At 51.5% G+C, this 19298-nt stretch overlaps 2 protein-coding genes across 2 annotated transcripts in view; both read left to right on the plus strand.

Moving 5' to 3' along the window:
- LOC140207265 (uncharacterized) overlaps window positions 1-19298 on the plus strand; it is a 225897-nt gene that overhangs the window by 102767 nt on the left and 103832 nt on the right. The gene's annotated exons all lie outside the window — the stretch shown is intronic.
- LOC140207418 (uncharacterized) overlaps window positions 1-19298 on the plus strand; it is a 37314-nt gene that overhangs the window by 11484 nt on the left and 6532 nt on the right. Inside the window, exons 3-6 of the mRNA XM_072275944.1 lie at window positions 4225-4296; window positions 5390-5509; window positions 16224-16337; window positions 18419-18538. Of these exons, the coding sequence (XP_072132045.1) occupies window positions 4225-4296; window positions 5390-5509; window positions 16224-16337; window positions 18419-18538 (426 nt within the window). The remainder of the gene's footprint in view (window positions 1-4224; window positions 4297-5389; window positions 5510-16223; window positions 16338-18418; window positions 18539-19298) is intronic.

Below are 19298 nucleotides of genomic sequence, written 5' to 3' on the forward strand. Positions count from 1 at the left end.
CAACAGCTGCATGCCCAGTTTATTTGATGGTCCAAAAATGGCAGTCTGTTGTTGGCAAGTTCTTGTGGTGTAAATTTGGTGTAGAATTGAGAGAGAGACTCAAATGAGTTGTTCATTTCACTCGGAAGGAGAGGGTTCGCTCACTTCGGTGGGTGTTGGGTATTTATTCTGGGGCCGTGTTTTCTCACGCACAGAGGGTCTGAATCTCCAGCGGTGAGTAGAGCAGTGGGAGGGTCCGACAACTAAAACCGAAACCAACCGCGGGTGAGGGTCGGTGGATGGGATACTATTCGCGCGGTGAGAAGAGGATCCAACCGCTCACACACAGTCCATCTCCCTGCTGCCTGGCACTTCCTCTGCCTGCTCTCGGCCTCTCTCTTTATCAGCCCTTTCTCTGGTGCACGCTGGTGTCGGTCTGACCTAAGTGTCAACACGAGCTTCCTCTGACAATGCTTGCTTCCGCTTTCTGAGCTCAGAACGCAGCGAATCCTCGACAGGATGGACGACGGTAAGAATTACATGGATATGACGTTCACAAAAACAGACTCACGGTCACCTTCCCGAGGTGAGTGGGGCAGAGAGACAGAGGGAGGGAGATTCACTCTGTCTCTGATCTCGGGATTGTGTGATTGGACGGTGTGGAGGGAGCTCCACTCTGCGTCTGACTTAGGCAGTGGGTGATGGGACAGTGTGGAGGGAGATTCACTGTTTGTCTGACCCCTGGTGTGTGTGCTGGTACGGTTTGGAAAGAGCTGTACTCTGTGTCTTATCTCGGAAGTGTGCGAATGGAAGGTGTGCAGGGAACTTCAGTCTGTGTCTGACATCGAGTATGATTGATGGGAAAGTGAGGAGGGAACTTCTCTCTGTGTCTGACCCCGAGAGTTTGTCATGGTACGGGGTGGAGGGAGATTCACTCTGTGTTGACAAAGTGTGTGTGTGTGATGGGACTGTGTAGAAGGAGCTGTACTACGTGTCTGACCCAGAGTGTGTGTCATGAGAATGTGTGGAGATAGCTCATTCAGGGTCCGACCCCGTGATTGTGTAATGGAACGGTGCGGAAGGAACTTCCCTCTGTGTCTGATCTCAGGAATCATTGATCGGGCTAAGTTAAGGGGCCTCACTCCGTGGCAGACCCCGTGTGTTTGTGATTCGATGGTGTGGACGGATCATCACTCTGTGTCTGACACCGGGACTGTGTGATTGGACGGTGTGGAGGGAGATTCACTCTGTGTCTGACCCCGTGTGTTTGTGATTCGATTTTGTGGAGGGAGTAACACTCTGTGTCTGACCCCGGGAGTGAGTGATGAAACGGGAGGAGGGAGAATCATTCCGTTTCTGACCACGTGAGTGTGTAATGGGAGGGTGCGCAGGGATCTCCCTCTGTGTCTGACCCCGAGAGTGGGTGATGGGACGGTGTTGATGGAGCTTACTTCTGTGCCTGATCCCCGGACTGTGTCATGTTAGTGTCTGGAGGAAGCTTCATTCTATGTCTGACCACGGGATTGTGTGATGAGACGGTGTTGAGGGGTATTGATTCTGTGTCTGACCCGAAAAGTGTGCGATGGGACGGTGTGGAGTGAGCGTCACTCCATTTTTAACCCCGTAAGTGTATGATGACACGTTGTGGAGGGAGATTGACACTGTTTCTGACCATGGGATTGTGTGATGGGAAGTTGTTTAGGTTGTTTTACTCTGTGTCTGACTGGGGGAGTGTGTGATATAATGGTGTAGAGGGAGCTGCACTAGGTGTCTGACCCCGTGACGGTTTGATGGGACGGTTTGGAAGGATCTTCACTCTGTGTCTGACCCCGAGATTGTGTGATGGGATAGTCTGGAGTGGGCATGATTCCGTATGTAATCCCGTGAGTGTTTAATGAGACTTTGTGGAGGGAGAATCTCTTTACGCCTGGAAAAGGGAGCGTGTGTTGGGACGGTGTGGAGGTAGTTTTATTCTCTGTCCGACTGGGAGAGTGTGTCATGGGACGGTGTGGAGGGAGCTCCACTTGGTGTCTGATCCTGGCAATGTGTGATGTGACGGTGTGGAAGGAGCTTCACTTTGTATCGGAGCCCAGGACTGTGTGAAGGGACGGTGTGGAGAGGGCTTTACTCTGTGCCTGACCCCTGGAGTGTGCGGATCGACGGTGTGGAGGGAGATTCACTCTCGGTATGACCTCTGGTGTAAGTCATGGGACGGTGTGGAGGGAGATTCACTCTGTCTCTTTCCCTGGAGTGTGTGATGGGACGGCGTACAGGGAGCCTCACTCTCTGTCTAACCCAGTGAGTGTATGATGAGACGGTGTGCAGGAGACTCTCTCTGTGTCTGACCAGCGGAGTGTGTGATGGGACGCTGTGGAGGTAGATTTAATCTGTGTCTGACTGGGGTACTGTGTGATGTGATGGTGTGGCGGGAGCTTCACTGGGTCCATGAGCGTGACTCCATGACTAACCCCGTGAGTGTGTGATGAGACGGTATGGAGTGAGATTATCACTGTGTATGACCACAGGAGTGTGGGATGAGACGGTGTGGAGGTGGTTTTACTCTGTATGTGACTGGGGAGTGTGTGATGGGACGGTGTGGAGGGAGCTCCACTTTGAGTCTGACCCCGGGGGTGTGCGATGGGACGGTGTGGAAGAAGCTTCACATCGTGTCCGTCCCCGGGACTGTCTGATGGGACGGAGTGGAGAGATGTTTAGTCTGTGTCTGACACCAGAGTGTGCGAATGGAGGGTGTGGAGGAAGCTTCACTCTCTGTCTGACATCGGGAGTGAGTGATGAGACGGTGTGGAGCGAGCTTCACTCTGTGTCTGTCCCTGGAGTGTGTGATGGGACAGTGTACAGGGAGCTTCTCTCTGCGTCTGACCCTGGAGTATGTGATGGTGCGGTGTGAAGGGAGATTCTCTCTGTATTTGACCACGGGATTATGTGATGAGACGGTGTGGAGGTAGTTTTACTCTATGTCCGACTGAGGGAGTTTACGATGGGATGGTGTTGAGGGAGCTCCACGAGGTTTCTAACCCCGGGAGTGTGTGATGGGACGTTGTGGAAGGAGCTTCACATTGTGTTTGTCCCCGGGAGTGTGTGATGGGACGGAGTGGAGGATGTTGCATTCTGTTTCTGACCCCGAGTGTATGTCATGAGACTCTGTGGAGATAGCTCATTCTGCATCCGAACCCGTGAGTGTGTGATGGGGCAGTGTGAAGAGAAATTCTCTCTGTGTCTCACCATAGGAGTATGTGTTGGGACGGTGTGGAGGTAGTTTTGCATTTTCTGACAGGGTTAGTGTGTGATGCGAATGGTGAGGAGGGAGCACCACCGGGTCTCTGACCACGTGACTCTGTGTTGGGACAGTGTGGAAGGAGCTTTATATTGTGCCTGACCCCGGGAGTGTGTGATGAGATGGTGTGGACGGATAGTCACTCTCTGTCTGACCTCGGGAGTGTGTGGTGGGACGGTGTCGAGGTAGCTTTCCTCTGTGTTTGCCGGGGGGAGTATGTGATGGTATGCCTGGAGTGAGCTCCACTGGGTGGCTGACCCCTGGAGTGTGTGATTGGACAGTGTTGAAGGTGCTTCACACTGTGTCTGTCCCTGGGAGTTTGTGATGGGACGGTGTGGAGGGAGCGTCAGTCCGTGTCTAATCCCGTGAGAGCGTGATGAGAAGGTGTGGAGGGAGTTTTACTCTGTGTCTGACTGCGGGAGTGTGTGGTCGGACATTGTGGAGGGAGTTTCACTCTGTATGTGACCTCGAGAATCCGTAAAGCCATGGTCTTCAGGGATTTCACTGTGTATGACCACGGGGTCTGTAATGCGAGAGTGTGGATGGAGGCTCACTCTGTGTCTGACCCCGGGAGTGTGTGATAGGGCGGTGTGGAGGGAGATTCACTTTGTGTCAGACCCCGGGAGTGTGTGATGGGACGGTGTGGAGGGAGATTCACTATGTTTCTGACCCCGGGAGTGTGTGATGGGACGGTGTGGAGGGAGATTCACTATGTGTCTGACCCCGGGAGTGTGTGATTGGGCGGTGTGGAGGGAGATTCACTCAGTGTCTGACCCCGGGAGTGTGTGATGGGACAGTGTGGAGGGAGATTCACTCTGAGTCTGACCCCGGGAGTGTGTGATGGGACGGTGTGGAGGGAGATTCACTCTGAGTCTGACCCCGGGAGTGTGTGATGGGACGGTGTGGAGGGAGCATCACTCAGTGTCTGATTCTCGATATTCTGTCCGCAGTTGAACCTGATGTATCGTATGCGGACATTAATTTCAAGACCGGCTCTCGTCCCCGGGTCCGAACTGATCGAGGTCAGTTTTATCTTTGTTGGTGCACCCTGTTTAGCTGATGTCTCCAATCCTGTCGAGACATCTCAGGACAAGCGCACAGTTGATCCTAATGATTCCGTGTCTTGTAATACGACAGAGGGAACGCGTGAGAGATGTGATGAGGGGGGAACACTCTTTGATGGTCGGTGCGGAGTGTTGCACAGTGGGCAGGGGTACTGGAGATGAGTTAGCGCCGTGTCGGGGTGGTGAGGATGGAGGACGGTGGACAGACGGTGAGGAGGGAACGCCGTATAAAACCTTAACCACTCTCTCCCTTTACTAACCCCACTCTCTTTACCCTGTTACCCCTTCTCTCACCCAGTCTCCTCTCTCCCCCTTCCCCTGTCCCGCCTCACAGTATTTCCCCTAATGTCTTCTACTGTCCCGTCTCTTCGCCCTTTCTCATTGCCCCCTCTCTGTCTCGTCTCTCCTCTGTCACAGTCATCGTCTCTCCCACTCTCGGTCTCCCCCGGCACTCTTTCCCTCTCTCTCTGCTCACTTTCATCCGCAACCCCATCCACCCCTCCCGTTCTTCCCACCTTCCTCTCTCCCTAACTTTGCCGCTCATCTCCCCTCCACGCCTTCTCCTCCTCTCTACCCACACCCCTCTCCCGCTCCCCGACGCACTCCCCTCCGCTCTTTCCCGTCTCTCTGAAATTCTCCTGTTCTGTCTTCTACCCTCCTTCCGTCTCCCTTTTCATTCCTCTTAAACCTCTCAGTCCGCGGTTTCCGACACAATCTCCCCGTCTGCCCTTTTCCCACTCTCTCCCCTTTCTCTACCCGTTCTCTTTCCCCATTCTTTCTCACGCTTTTCCCTGCCCATTGCCCACATCGCTTTCTCCCCTCTCTGTCCATCGTTTTCGCCTTCTCTCTGTCTCCATATCTCTGTCCTCTCTCATTCCCCTTCTCCCTCACTTTCTATCTCTCTCGCTGTCTCACCCCGTCTCTCCCCCTCACTTATCCCTCTCTCTCTCTTCCATCACCCATTCTGTCTTCTCTCTCTCCCCGACTCCCTCCCCCATTCTTTACCGCTCTTACTCTCTTCCTCATTTGCCTGTCCGACTCTCTCTCCCAGCTGGTCTGAACTCCACCTACTCAGAGCTGAACTTTCGGAAAGAGGAACACCGCATCGATGAGGACGAGGATCCTCCCATTACCTCGGGACCCGGCGGGCTGCCAACCACTGATAAAACAGGTCAGAGTTCGCAGAAATGACGTCATTTTGGAGGGGTCTTGTGTTATACACCCAAGGGACCAAGTTTCCAATGCATCTGCTTCGACCACTTCCTCTGTCAGGTCGTGACATAGACTGAGCACCATGTGGGTCACAAAAAGTTGTCACTCGGCTCCCCAATTACATCCCTTTCCCCTCTCACCTTAGACCTGTGCTCTCTGGTCCTCGATGCTCCAAGTCTAGAGAAAGTAACTGTACGCATTCACAGCTCGTGGTTTTATACGGGTTTGTATGGTCACCCCGACGCTCCAAGAATTAAAGACCTAACCTGCCCGACCTCCCTCCATCAATCAGCTCCCGAGTCCGGCAAAATCCTTGTTCTCCTCCCTCTCTTTCCTCCACCCTCACATTACCCACCCACCCTCTCTGCCGCTCCCCTACCCCATTCTCCTCTTTTGCTGGCTTCCCGATTCTCCCTCACCACACTCCTACAAACCTTGCCCCATCTCTGCCCTTCTTTCTCCCCATCTCTCCACTCTTCGCCGTCCCTCCACTCTCCCCACTCCCTCCTTCCACTCTCTCCTCCCCTATTTCCTCCCCTCCCTATCTCTCGCCTCTCTTTCGCCTTCTTCGTTCTCTCTAGCACCACCACCCCCACCCCCCACCGTTTACACATCTTTTCCCTCCTCGCCATCGACTCTCACCTCAATTCTATACCTTCTGGTTCCCCATACCCCGGAAGTAAGGACGGTCTGTGCACATTCACCCTGCCTGCGCCCTTCGTGGTTTTATACACCTGTGCAAGGTCACCCCTGCGCTCCAAGGAATTAAGCCCCGATCTGCCCGACCTCTCTCCATGCCTCACACCCCCGAGTCCAACATCCTCGTAAGCCTTCCAGCTCTTTGGCCTTTCCGATATCCTGGCGACCAGCACTGAACAAGTGCGGCGTCACCGTACAACTGCATCGTGACCTCCCGACCCCTGTACCATCATCCTCCACAGTAGTGTATCATCTGAGACGTTGTTAAAGTCTAGGTAGATGACATCCACTGTCGGTGCCTGATCAGTCCTTCCCGATCACATTAGCCCGACAACACCCCCTGGGTTCAGGCCATCTGGTATCTCTCTCCCTCCTTCACCTTCCACTCTCCCTATCTCACCCCTCCTCCCTCTCTCACCGGTCCATTTGTTCTCCGTCACTTCCGGGCTTCCTCTCTTCCATCTCCCAGAGTGATCTAATATCAGGGATCTTGTGACTGTACTTGTCCAAGTCAGTGTACATTTTATCTACCAATCAGGAGAAACAGGTCACCCGCAATCAACTCGGTTAGTCTAATCTCCCTGGTTTCCGCACTATTATGCACAGCAGCCCAACAATAGCTCATTGAAGTCCCAATACATCACGTCTAGTACACTGCCCTCATCAGCCGTCCTGCTGCCTCTCTCGAAAGATAGGTATCTGCCATGTTCCCTCCGTGGACTCTGTTTACAGCTCCTGGTAGCTTGCTGCATAATCATAGACACCCACCCAACACGGACAGTCTCCCATCGTGGGGGAAGATACGCAAGCTCGTCCCACCAGTTTCAAGGACGGCTTCTACCCCCTTGATATCGGACTATCGAACGGCCCCCTAGGACAATCAGATGGACACCTGACCTCACGATCTACCTAGTTTGCCTGCACTGCACTCTCCCTGTAACTGTGACACGTCATTCTGCGTTGTTTTATTGATTTGCTTTGTTCTACGACAATGAAGTGATCTGTGTATACGGATGTATCTAGTACCTCTCCTGTGCCTGATGTACATAGAAACATAGAATACCTACTGCGGAATACAGGTCCTTCGGCCCACAAAGCTGTACTGAAAATGCCCCTACCTTAGAAATACCTTGGCTTTACCCATAGCACTCTATTTTTTCGAAGATGCACGTAGCCATCCAGGAGTCTCTTAAAAGACCCTATCTTTTCCGCCTCCACCACTACCGCCGGCTGGCCATTCCACTCACGAATCTCTGCATAAAAAAACAAAAAATAACCTTACCCCTGACATCTCTTCTGTACCTACTTCCAAGCACCTTAGAACCATGCTCTCTCGTGCTAGCCATTTCAGCCCTGGGAAAAAGCCTCTGACTATCCACAAGATCAATGCCTCTCATTGTCTTGTACACATATCTCAGGTCACCTCTCATCCTCCGTAGCTCCAAGGAGAAAAGACCGAGTTCACTCAGTCTATTCACAGAAGGCATGCTCCCCAATCCAAGCAACATCCTTGTTAATCTGCTCTGTATCCTTTCTATGGTTTCCACGTTCTTCCTCTAGTGAGGCGAACGGAACTGAGCACAGTACTGAACGTGGGGTCTGCCCAGGATCCTGTATAGCTGCAACATTACCACTTGGCCCTTAAATGTATATACGTGATCCAGATGAAATTGCAGATGCGTGGGTTAGTAGGTTTGCATATGATACGGCTAGAGGTGGTTCTGTGGAGAGCGGAGGAGACTGACAAAGAATTCAGTGGGACGTAGATCAGTTACAGATATGGTTTAGAGACCGGGCAGTTGGAGTGTATCCCGGACAAACATAAAATGGTGCACCTTGGTCGGTCAAATGAAAGAAATGACAGACTATCACAGCGAAGACCCTAAGCAGTGCTGAAACATCATAGACAACCTTAGCACGGCACAGGCCTTCGGGCCACAATGTTGTGCCGAACATGTACTAACATTACAAATTACCTCGTGTTACCCACAGCCCTCTATTTTTCTAAGCTCCATGTACCTATCCAGCAGTCTCATAAAGACCCTATCTTATCCGCCTCCATCACCGCCGCCGGCAGCCCATTCCACGCACTCACCACTCTCGGCGTAAAAAAAAAACATTCACCTGACATCTCCTTTGCAACTACTTCCAAGCACCTTAAAACTGTGCCCTCTCCTGCTAGCCATTTCATAGCTGGCTAAAAGCCTCTGACTATCCACACCACCAATGCCTTTTATAAGCTTACATACCTCTGCCAGGTCGCCTTTCATCCTCCGTCTCTCCAATGAGAAAAGGCTGAGTTAACTCAACCTATTTTCATAAGGCATTATCCCCAGTCCAGGCACCATCCTGTTAAATCTCCTCTGCACCCTTTCTATGGTTTCTACATCGTTCCTGTCGTGAGGCGATCAGAACTGAGCACAGTACACCAAGTGGGGTCTGACCAGGGTCCTATATAACTGTAGCATTACCTCTCGGCTCCTAAATTCAATCCCACGGTTGATGAAAGGCAATGCACTGTACGCCTTCTTAACCACAGAGTCAACCTGCGCAGCTGCTTTGAGCGTCCTATGCACTCGGTGCCCAAGATCCCTCAAGAACCTCCATACTGTCAAAAATGTTACCATTTATACTATATTCTGCCATCATATTTGACCTATCAAAATAGACCACTTCACTTGTGCCGACCCCTATATCACTAAAAAACGTACTAAACCCAGACTACCCTGTAACTCTCCATTTTTCTTTCATCCATGTGCCTGTCCATGCGGCTCTTAAACACCCCTAATGCATTAGCTTCCAACGCCATTCCTGGCAAGTCATTCCAGGCACCCACAACACTAGATGCAAAAAACTAACTCTTGATGTCTCCCCTAAACTTCCCTCGCTTAACCTTGTACATATGTCCTCTGCTGTTTGTTGTTCGTGCCCTGGGAAACAGGTACTGGCTACTCACTATATCTATGCCTCTCATAATCTTGCAGACCTCTATCAAGTCCCCTCTCATCCTTCAACGCCTCAAAAAGAAAAGTCCCAGCTCTGCCAGCCTTGCCTCATAAGACTTGTTTTCCAATCCCGGCAACATCCTGGTGAATCTCCTCTGCACCGTCTCCATAGCTTCCACATCCTTCCTATAATGAGGTGACCAGAACTGAACACAATACTCTAAGTGTGGTCTCACCAGAGATTTGTAGGGTTGAGACATGACCTTTCTACTCTTGAACTCAGTCCCCCTATTAATGAAGCCTAGCATCCCATAGGCCTTCGTAATATCCTATCAACTTGTCAATCAAGCTTGAGGGATGTATGGATTTGAACCCCAAGATCCTTCCGTCATCGACACTCTTAAGTAACCGACCATTAACCCTGTACTCAGCCTTCTGGTTTGTCCTTCCAAAATGCATCAGCCCACACTTATCCGGATTGAACTCTATCTGCAACTTTTCTGCCCAACTCTGCATCCTGTATATATCCTCCTGTAACCTTCGACAACCTTCAGCTCCATCCGCAACTCCTCCGATTTTCGTGTCATTCGTAAACTTACACACCTATCTTTCCGCCTCTTCATCCAGGTCAGTTTCCAAAATCACAGAAGTCAGGGGTCCCAGGTGAGATCCTTGCGGAACTGCACTAGTCACCTACCTCCAGGCAGAAAACTATCCTTCCACTACTACCCTCTGCTTCCTTCCTTTAAGCCAATATCTTATCAAAACAGCTTCGGTTCCATGATCCCATGCCTCATGACTTTCTGGATGAGTCTCTCGTGAGGGACCTTTTCAAATGCCTTGCTAAAATCCATGTAGACCACATCTACCGCCCTACCCACATCAATATATAATTGTTACCTCTTCAAAAAACTCAATATGGCTCGTGAGGCACGACCTTCCCTTCAAAAGCCATGTTGACTATCCTTGAGTAGACGATACTGCTCCAAATGCTCGAAGATTCTATCCTTAACAATCCTTCCCAATAGTTTGCAGACGACGGAGGGAATACTTTACCGATTTTTTTTTTGTCTATATGGTGGGTCAATTAGTGTATTTGAACGCTTGCAAAACTTCTCTGAAATAATGATAACCCCAGGCTTATGTTTCAATGGGTGAGGAGAGTCAAACCTCAGATACAGATCAGCGTGCGCTAGTTTCCTGTAAACTTCCATATCTGAATGCCTGTTTCCTTTGATAAGTACTGCACAGTCTAAAAATGTCAATCTATTGCGGTAACGTCTTCTCGGAGGGAGGGGGCTCGCTTACTTCGGTGGGTGTTGCGGGTTTGTCCCCGCGCCGTGGTTTCTGGAGCACTGAAGGTCTGAAGACCCGGCGATAAGCAGAGCAACGGGAGCACTGACGCTCAAACCAGGAATCACCGGGAGGTTGGGGTTAAGGGGAGGGAGGGCTGGTGTTCGTTGCAAGTCACTCGGACAATAAAGTCTCTGCATCTGTGACAACATATCCGCCCGCCCTTCCCTCCTTGTTCACTCGTCATCCCTCACTCTTCCCCTTCTTCCATTCTTTTCTCTCTCCATTCTTCTATTTCTAGGTCCTTCCAACTTCCATATTCCTTCTCCTTCAATCCTCCCTTCCCTGCATGGTCACAGAGAGTGGGTTGTGATTGGAACGTGCTGCCAGCGCTGGTGGTGGAGGGAGGTTCATAAAGGCGTTTAAGAGGCTATTTACAGGCACGTGAGTGTGCAGGGAATTGAGGGAGACAGACGTTGTGTCGGCAGAACGGATTTAGTTTCATTGGGATATCACGATTTTATGAGCCGAAGGGACTGATCTCTTCTGTGATCTACGTTCTCTGTTCTGAAGAAACAGCAGATAGAGAATTGAACACATAGTTAGAAACATAGAAAACTTGCAGCACAATTCACGCCTTCCGGCCCAGAAGGCTGTCTCGAAAATGTCCTTACCTGAGAAATTCCCTGGGGTTACCAGCGCACTCTATGGGAAGAGCAGGGGGTTTGGGAGATCAAGGAATTTGACGATAAGTTGACGAACACAGGGGAAAAACAGCAAAGAGCGCACAGGCTGTGAACGAGACAAACAACACTCACCGTGACAGGCACTCAAAGACTCTTCACAGTGCGTCGGTGGCACCGACAGAACCCGCGGCGTGAAACGATCACGCTCATGATCGGGACACCGACACACCGACATGGCCTGCATCGTAACAGGAACCCACCACTCAAAGATACCGGCATAGCGATACACGAATCACCGTAGCACGGGAACACTACTCCCCGTATGTATAAGTCCCTCAGTTTGCAAAACTCTCCACGTCTCCGACACCCTCTTACTCTCCTGCTCTGATCCCCGTCTCCGTTATGCACTCCCTCTGGAACATCACTATTGTCTCCGACACCACTCCCTCCTTGGCAAACTAAACTACCCCGTCTCGTCACCCACACCTTGTCTTGCACACTTCCCCGTCTCCGTCACCCACACCCTCTCTTGCACACTTTCCCGTCTCCGTCATCCCTGACTTGCCCTACTGCACACCCCGTCTCCGTGACCCGCTGTATCCACTAGAGACAGCCCCAACTCCGTCGCTGCCGCACTCTGTGTTCACAGGCAACTGTGGGGAGTATGAGGGAGAGTTCACGTCTGGCGCTACACCTCCCCTTCCACCGCATATCTGTTACCAGGTTCTGAGCCCCTCCACAACTCTGCATGCACAGGCCGGTGGAGTGTCTCTGCACCACATGATGGTGCGGTAGGTACCTCACGTGTCTGACCCTGGAAGTGTGTGATGGGACGGTGTGGAGGGAGATTCACTCTGTATCTGACCCCGGGAGTGTGCGATGGGACGGTGCGGAGGGAGATTCACTCTGTGTGTCTGACCCCGGGAGTGTGTGATGGGACGGCGCGGAGGGAGATTCACTCTGTGTCTGACCCCGGGAGTGTGTGATGGGACGGTGTGAAGGCAGATTCACTCTGTGTCTGATCCCGGGAGTGTGTGATGGGACGGTGTGGAGGGAGATTCACTCTGTGTCTGACCCCGGGAGTGTAGATGGGACGGTGCGGAGGGAGATTCACTCTGTGTCTGACCCTGGGAGTGTGTGATGGGACGGTGTGGAGGGAGATTCACTCCGTGTCTGACCCCGGAAGTGTGTGATGGGACCGTGTGGAGGGAGATTCACTCTGTGTCTGACCCTGGGAGTGTGTGATGGTACGGTGCGGAGGGAGATTCACTCTGTGTCTGAACCCCGGGAGTGTGTGATGGGACTGTGCTGAGGGAGATTCACTCTGTGTCTGACCCCGGGAGTGTGTGATGGGACGGTGCGGAGGGAGATTCAACCCGTGTCTGACCCCGGGACTGTGTGATGGGACGGCGCGGAGGGCGATTCATTCTGTGTCTGACCCCGGGAGTGTGTGATGGTACGGTGCGGAGGGAGATTCACTCTGTGTCTGACCCCGGGAGTGTGTGATGGGACGGTGCGGAGGGAGATTCACTCTGTGTCTGAACCCCGGGAGTGTGTGATGGGACGGTGTGGAGGGAGATTCACTCTGTGCCTGACCCCAGGAGTGTGTGATGGGACGGTGTGGAGGGAGATTCACTCCGTGTCTGACCCCGGGAGTGTGTGATGGGACCGTGTGGAGGGAGATTCACTCTGTGTCTGACCCTGGGAGTGTGTGATGGGACTGTGCGGAGGGAGATTCACTCTGTGTCTGACCCCGGGAGTGTGTGATGGGACGGTGCGGAGGGAGATTCAACCCGTGTCTGACCCCGGGACTGTGTGATGGGACGGCGCGGTGGGCGATTCATTCTGTGTCTGACCCCGGGAGTGTGTGATGGGACGGTGTGGAGGGAGATTCACTCTGTGTCTGACTCCGGGAGTGTGTGATGGGACGGCGCGGAGGGAGATTCACTCTGTGTCTGACCCCGGGAGTGGGTGATGGGACGGTGCGGAGGGAGATTCACTCAGTGTCTGACTCCGGGAGTGTGTGATGGGACGGTGCGGAGGGAGATTCACTCTGTGCCTGACCCCGGGAGTGTGTGATGGGACAGTGTGGAGGGAGATTCACTCTGTGTCTGTACCCGGGAGTGTGTGATGGGACGTTGCGCAGGGAGATTCACTCTCTGTCTGACCCCGGGAGTGTGTTATGGTATGGTGTGGAAGGAGAGTGTGATGGGATTATCTGGAGGGAGACTCGCTCTGTCTCTGACTCACAGTCGTAGGTCTGAGTATTTCGGCGTTTAAACTGACTCCAATCAGAGATCGTGAAGAAGAAAATGTTAACTGAGACGTTCATGCCCAAAGGCTGCAATCTGAACACCCTTTCTGTGGCCTCGACTCTCCTCCCCTTGCTTCCTCTTCCCTCTGCGCACTGTTCCTTCTCTATGATTCTGAGGTGGGTGAGTGAGTAGCCGGAAGTCCGTCTCCATATCGGTATTAGCGACATCGGTATGGACAGGAAGTTGGTTGTAAAAAGTGAGCTCAGGGATTCAGTTATGAAATTAACGGACAAGACCACAATCCGTCCCAGCGGGAATGTTTGCCGGTACTGTACTTGAGGGTTTTGAGGAGAGTTTTTAAGCTCTAGTTGGACGGAGAAGGGATTCAGAGTTCCCAGCAGATAGCGGTATCGTTGTGGAGACAGATGTTGCAAAGACCTCAGACAAAGGCTGGAACCAATCTGTGGAGCATGTTGTGACTGATGTCCTGACCTGCGTACATTTCAATGCTGGACGATTTAAGTAAAGGCGGATGAACTCAGGGCATGAATCAGCACATTGAAATATAATATTTTTGCCATTATTGAGACTTGGCTGCAGGAACATCAAGCCGAGAGCACGATATTTTGGGTTGCCCTATTTTTAGACGTCAAAAGAGGAAGGAATTATTGGAGGCGGGGTGACAAACTTGTAGAGAGATCGCAGACTGTTGCAGGAAACATTACGTTGCGATAACAGGTGATTTTAGCTTTACACGTATTGACTGTGGGCCGTAGATTTCAAATGTACCAGTGGGAGCGAGTTTGTCAAAAACATTCAGGGGAGTTTCCTTAATCAGTACGTAGAAAGCCCAAGGAGAGAGAGCAATACTTGATCTCCTACTACGCAATGAGACAAGGCAAGTGGACACTTTGTATCTCTTGATCGTAAAGCCATTTGTCTTAACGTAAGTATGGAAAAGTACGGGACTGACCATCGGTTTAGATTGTAAATTGGAGCAAGGCCAATTTTACGTTCGATCAGAAAGGATCTGGAAAGTGTAGATTTGGCCAAGCTCTGTTCTGCCAAAGATGTACTTGGTAATTTTGAGCCCAAGCTCTGTTTAAAGTCGGTGTTAAAGGGAACAGCCTACACTGTGAATTGAGAGAAGTGTTGAAGGAGAGATGGACTTTAGTGTACAAGGCTGGGATACACACACTGTGAATGGGACAGGGCGCACCGCTCTCGACGGGGCACAAAAACCGGCTTTTGTGACACTGACACACTCACCGCCGTGACACGACACATACTTCATCGTGACAATGATACACCGACACGTCCTGCATTGTAACACTGACACACGCCTCACCGTCTCCATTATCCCCATCCCCTCAAAAACACTTCCGAACTCAATGACACACGTCCTGCTCTGCACACCTCCATGTCTCCGTCACGCCCGGACTCCATTACGCTCCTCCCCGTGTCCGTGACAAACTCCATTTCCGAGAGACCTCAACATGTTGGAACTCACAACTGGCCCATTCCACTGGTTATTAATCTGTCGATTCTGATTGTCTCCACAGCTCTGAATGCACAGGCCGGTCGTTTGGACAGATAAAACTTGCATCAAAGGCTGGAATCTTAACGCCCTCTCTCTGGCCTCCTCTTATCCCCGCTTCCATCGGCATCCACACATTCACAATCCCCGGGAGACACACATAATTCGGGATTACTGAATGCCGAAGTGCTGGGTATTAATGAGCGGTGAGAATCAGGGAAGATGGGAGCTTCGCCCTTTTTTCTCACACCGGCAGAGTGTCAGGCGATAGTTTGGCGTTTAATCAGACTCCAGTCAGAGATAGGGAACGAGAAAGTTGGAACTTAAACTTTATGGGAGTGTGCATTAAAAACAGTACTTTGCGGAAGATCCGGCGTTTGAATAGCAAACAATCACGGGACGGGATTCATTACAAGTGCAAACAAATATAAGGCAGCGGCAAGTGGAGCGGCGAAGCTCGGAGCGGACATAGGAAGACCATACAGTTTAGCACGCGGGTCATGAGTCAGTCTAGACCCAATCTGGAGGAGAGCTCATATCCGAGCGGGGTGGTTTGCCAGTACTGAGCATGAGGGTTTTTTGGACAGAGTTTGTTAAACTCGAGCTGCTGGGAGATAGGACACAGAGCTGCAGAGCAGATAGCGGACTCCATGTGGAGACGGATATTCCAGAGACGTCAGAAAATGGCAGGCATCACATGGTCGAGCAAGATGTGGAAAGTGTCCCGTAGTGCTTATCTTTCAGTGTTGGAAGTTTTACATAAAGGCAGGTGAGCTCAGGGCATGAATCAGCACTTGGCCGTTTGATATGGTAGCCATTATTGAAACTTGGTGGCAGGAGGAGCAAGCCAGACAGCACAATGTTTCGGGGTTCCTCATTTTCAGACGTCAAAAGGCGTAAGGAATTAAAGGAGGAGGGGTGACGGTACGAGGGAGAGAAAATATCACCGAACTGCGCAGTCAGGACAGACAAAGGAGGTCGTCGAAGTGAGGCATTATGGGTGGAAATAAGGAATAAGAAATGTATGACCATGTTCTTCGGGCTACATAATAGACCAGCGAACTCTGACCTTAACCTGTGACCTCTGGTGGAAGTCCCACCTAATCTCCTTGGAAAAGGCCTGCCTGTGATTTACGCTCACTGCTGTGCATGAGCGAAAGAGAGTGATTTGAACTCAGAAGGTGGGAAGAGCAGAGGTGGGGTAGGTCAGGGAATATGATGATGGACTGACAATGTCAAGGAACGATTTTGTCCTCAGGCAACATGGGCAATGAACGACCCGCAACAAGAGACAGATCAGACTCAAGAACATGGCTAATCTGCGTTTTAACAACGGCCCTCGTTATCACAGGGATCTGCTGGTGGATTCATGGTGAGTTGAACAACGGTCGGAACGACTAAACCGTAGAGAATAAAAATGGCGACTGTAATAGCGACACATTCTCAACATATACCAGAAACACCCTTTACGGTGATGTCAACACATTCCTCACTGTGGGACTGACGGGTCTCTCAGCATGACCACGACTCACCCCTCACCGTGACACCGACACAACCCCCACCAACACATCCCTCAACATGGTACCGATATATCCCGCAACGTGATACCAACACACAACATAATGTAATAACGATTCACTGTAACACTGTCACGCCCCTCGCCTTGGCACCGACACGTCACACACTGTGACGTGGACACATCCCTCACTGTGACACAGACACGACCATCACTTTGAAACCGAGTCACCTCTTATCATGGCGGCCGCTCCACCAAAACACCGACATAACAGTCACCGTCACAAAGACTCAACCCCCGCCATCACACCGAAAAGACCCTCAGTGTGTCACCCACTCAGTCCTCACCGTGACAACAACATTAAACTTACTATGACACTGACACATCCACTGTGACCACAACAGATCCTTCCCCGTTACACAGACACACCCCTCACCGTGACAACGACATTTTCCCTCTTAAACACCAATACACCGCACACTACGACACAGACGCTCGTCTCACTGCAACACCGACAAACTTGCCACTGTGACCTCGACATATCTCTCACCGTGACACAGAGATACACCGCGATGTGACCGGGTACACCTCTCATTCGGACCCAGAAACGCCTGTCAGAGTGACAGTTACACATCCCTCACTGAAACATCGACTCGCTGTGACAGGGAATCAATTATCACTGCGATACTGACGCAGCCCCCATCGTGACACCAACAAAAACCACGCTGGTACCGTGATATACCCCTCAGCGTGTCCCAGACACGTACCTCACGGTGGCTCCGACACCCCTCACTGTGCCACCAACACACCCCTCGGTGTGACACTCTCATCGTGTCACTGACACAGCACTCCCCGTGACCCGATTAGTAGATTGACGCTGACACAGTGTCAACGCCAAACATATCTCACCATCTCAGAGCAGCTCCGACCGAAACTACAAACTCCTTAGGGAAGAATATCAGGAGATGAACAGGAACCAACGCCAATGTCGACTACCAGTCCATGAGTTAACCTCAACCTTTGAATCGAAGATATCTGCGATTTCCCAGCCGGATCTCTCCCAGAGAACCTGGCTAAGGGGACTCCAAACACAGCTGACTGTGACACCGACATGCCCTTTACCGTGACACTAAGACACCACGCACTGTGACACCGACAGGCTCCTCAAAGCGAACCGCCCAGCTCCGCGTCATGACAAAGACTCACACGTCACTGTAACACCCCTTACCGAGACAGTATTGCCCCTCAACATAACACTGATACACCGCTCACTGAGGCAACTACCCACACTTCACCCTGACACAGGCAAACCCCTTACCGTGATACCGGCACCTAAATTCACAATGACACAGACATAGTACTCTCCATGACACCGACAGACACACGCGTCAGCCTGAGACAGTCACACACAGCGTGGCCATGCCATGCTTCTCACGATGACACAGACACACTCCTCTCAATGAGACCAACACCCACACAATACACAGACACTCCACTCACTGTGACATCGCCAGAACTGTCATTCTAAAATTTCCCGCACTCTGACATTTCCTTCGCCGTGACGTAGAGATACACTTCATTGTAACCCGGCACACTTCTCGCCAGGGCACAGAAACTCCTATCACAGTGACACCGACACGTCCCTCACAGAATGTCGGCCCGCTGTCAGACAGGGAATCAATCATCACCACGATGCTGACACAGACCCCATTGTATCAACAACAAAACCTTCACCAGGTCATTGATATATCCCTCAACTTGAGACAGACACTCTCCTCAGGTTTGCGCAGACGTCTCACACTGTGCCACCAGCACATCGTTCACTGTGACACCATTCACCGTGACAATCACACAACACTCTCTGTGACCCGTTCGGTAGCATGACGCTGACTCACGTGTCACTGTAAACGATACACATCCTTCACCATCTGTCCCAGTATCACAGATTCGTCAGTCTATGATCACCTCTGACCGAAACTGTACTGAGACGGGAAGGAAAGACAGATCTGTCAACGAAATCAAGGCTCAGATCTGTAATCTATTCAGCAGCAAAAAAGGTGAGGCATCATCCCCCTCTTTAACCCGCTCCTCATCACAGGGTAGGCATAGAGAGAGGAAGCTCACTCTGTGCTTGACATCGGGAGCGTGTGAAGAGGTGGTATGGAGGGAGATTCACTCTGTGTTTGACAGGCTGAGTGTGTGATGGTGAAGCCTGGTGGAAGTTTAACTCTATCACGAAACCCAGGAGAGTGTGATGCGGCGCTGTGGAGGTGGATTCATTGTGACAGATGACGGGAATTTGAGACGTAACATCACAGCTTCACTCTATGTCTGAATCAGGGAATCTCTGATGGGACTGGATGGATCCAGCTTCACTCTGTATCTGACAGTGGGACAGCACCCAGAGAGCTTCACCACATGCCTGATCCCTGAAGTCTGTTATGGTACCATGTAGAATGATTTTCACTTTGTAAAATCTAGGAGGATGTGACGGAATTCTGCAGAGAAGGCTTCACTCTGTATCTGACCCCGGGAGTGTCTGATGGGACGGTGTGGCTTCAGTCTATCTCTGACTTCCGGGAGTGAGTGAGGGGACGGTGCAGTGGGAGCTTCGTTCAGTGTCTGAATCAGTGAGTGTCTGATGGGATTGTGTGGATGGAGCCTCACTCTGTGTCTGAATCCGGGAATGTATGATGGGACCGTGGAGAGGCAGTTAATCTCTGTGTCTGAATCCAGGAATGTGTGATGGGATAGCGCAGAGGGCCACTCACTCTTTCTGACACCGGATTGGGTGATTGGATGTTGTGGAGGGAGTCT

This window comes from Mobula birostris, chromosome 13 (assembly GCF_030028105.1).
Source record: "Mobula birostris isolate sMobBir1 chromosome 13, sMobBir1.hap1, whole genome shotgun sequence".
NCBI lineage: Eukaryota > Metazoa > Chordata > Chondrichthyes > Myliobatiformes > Myliobatidae > Mobula > Mobula birostris.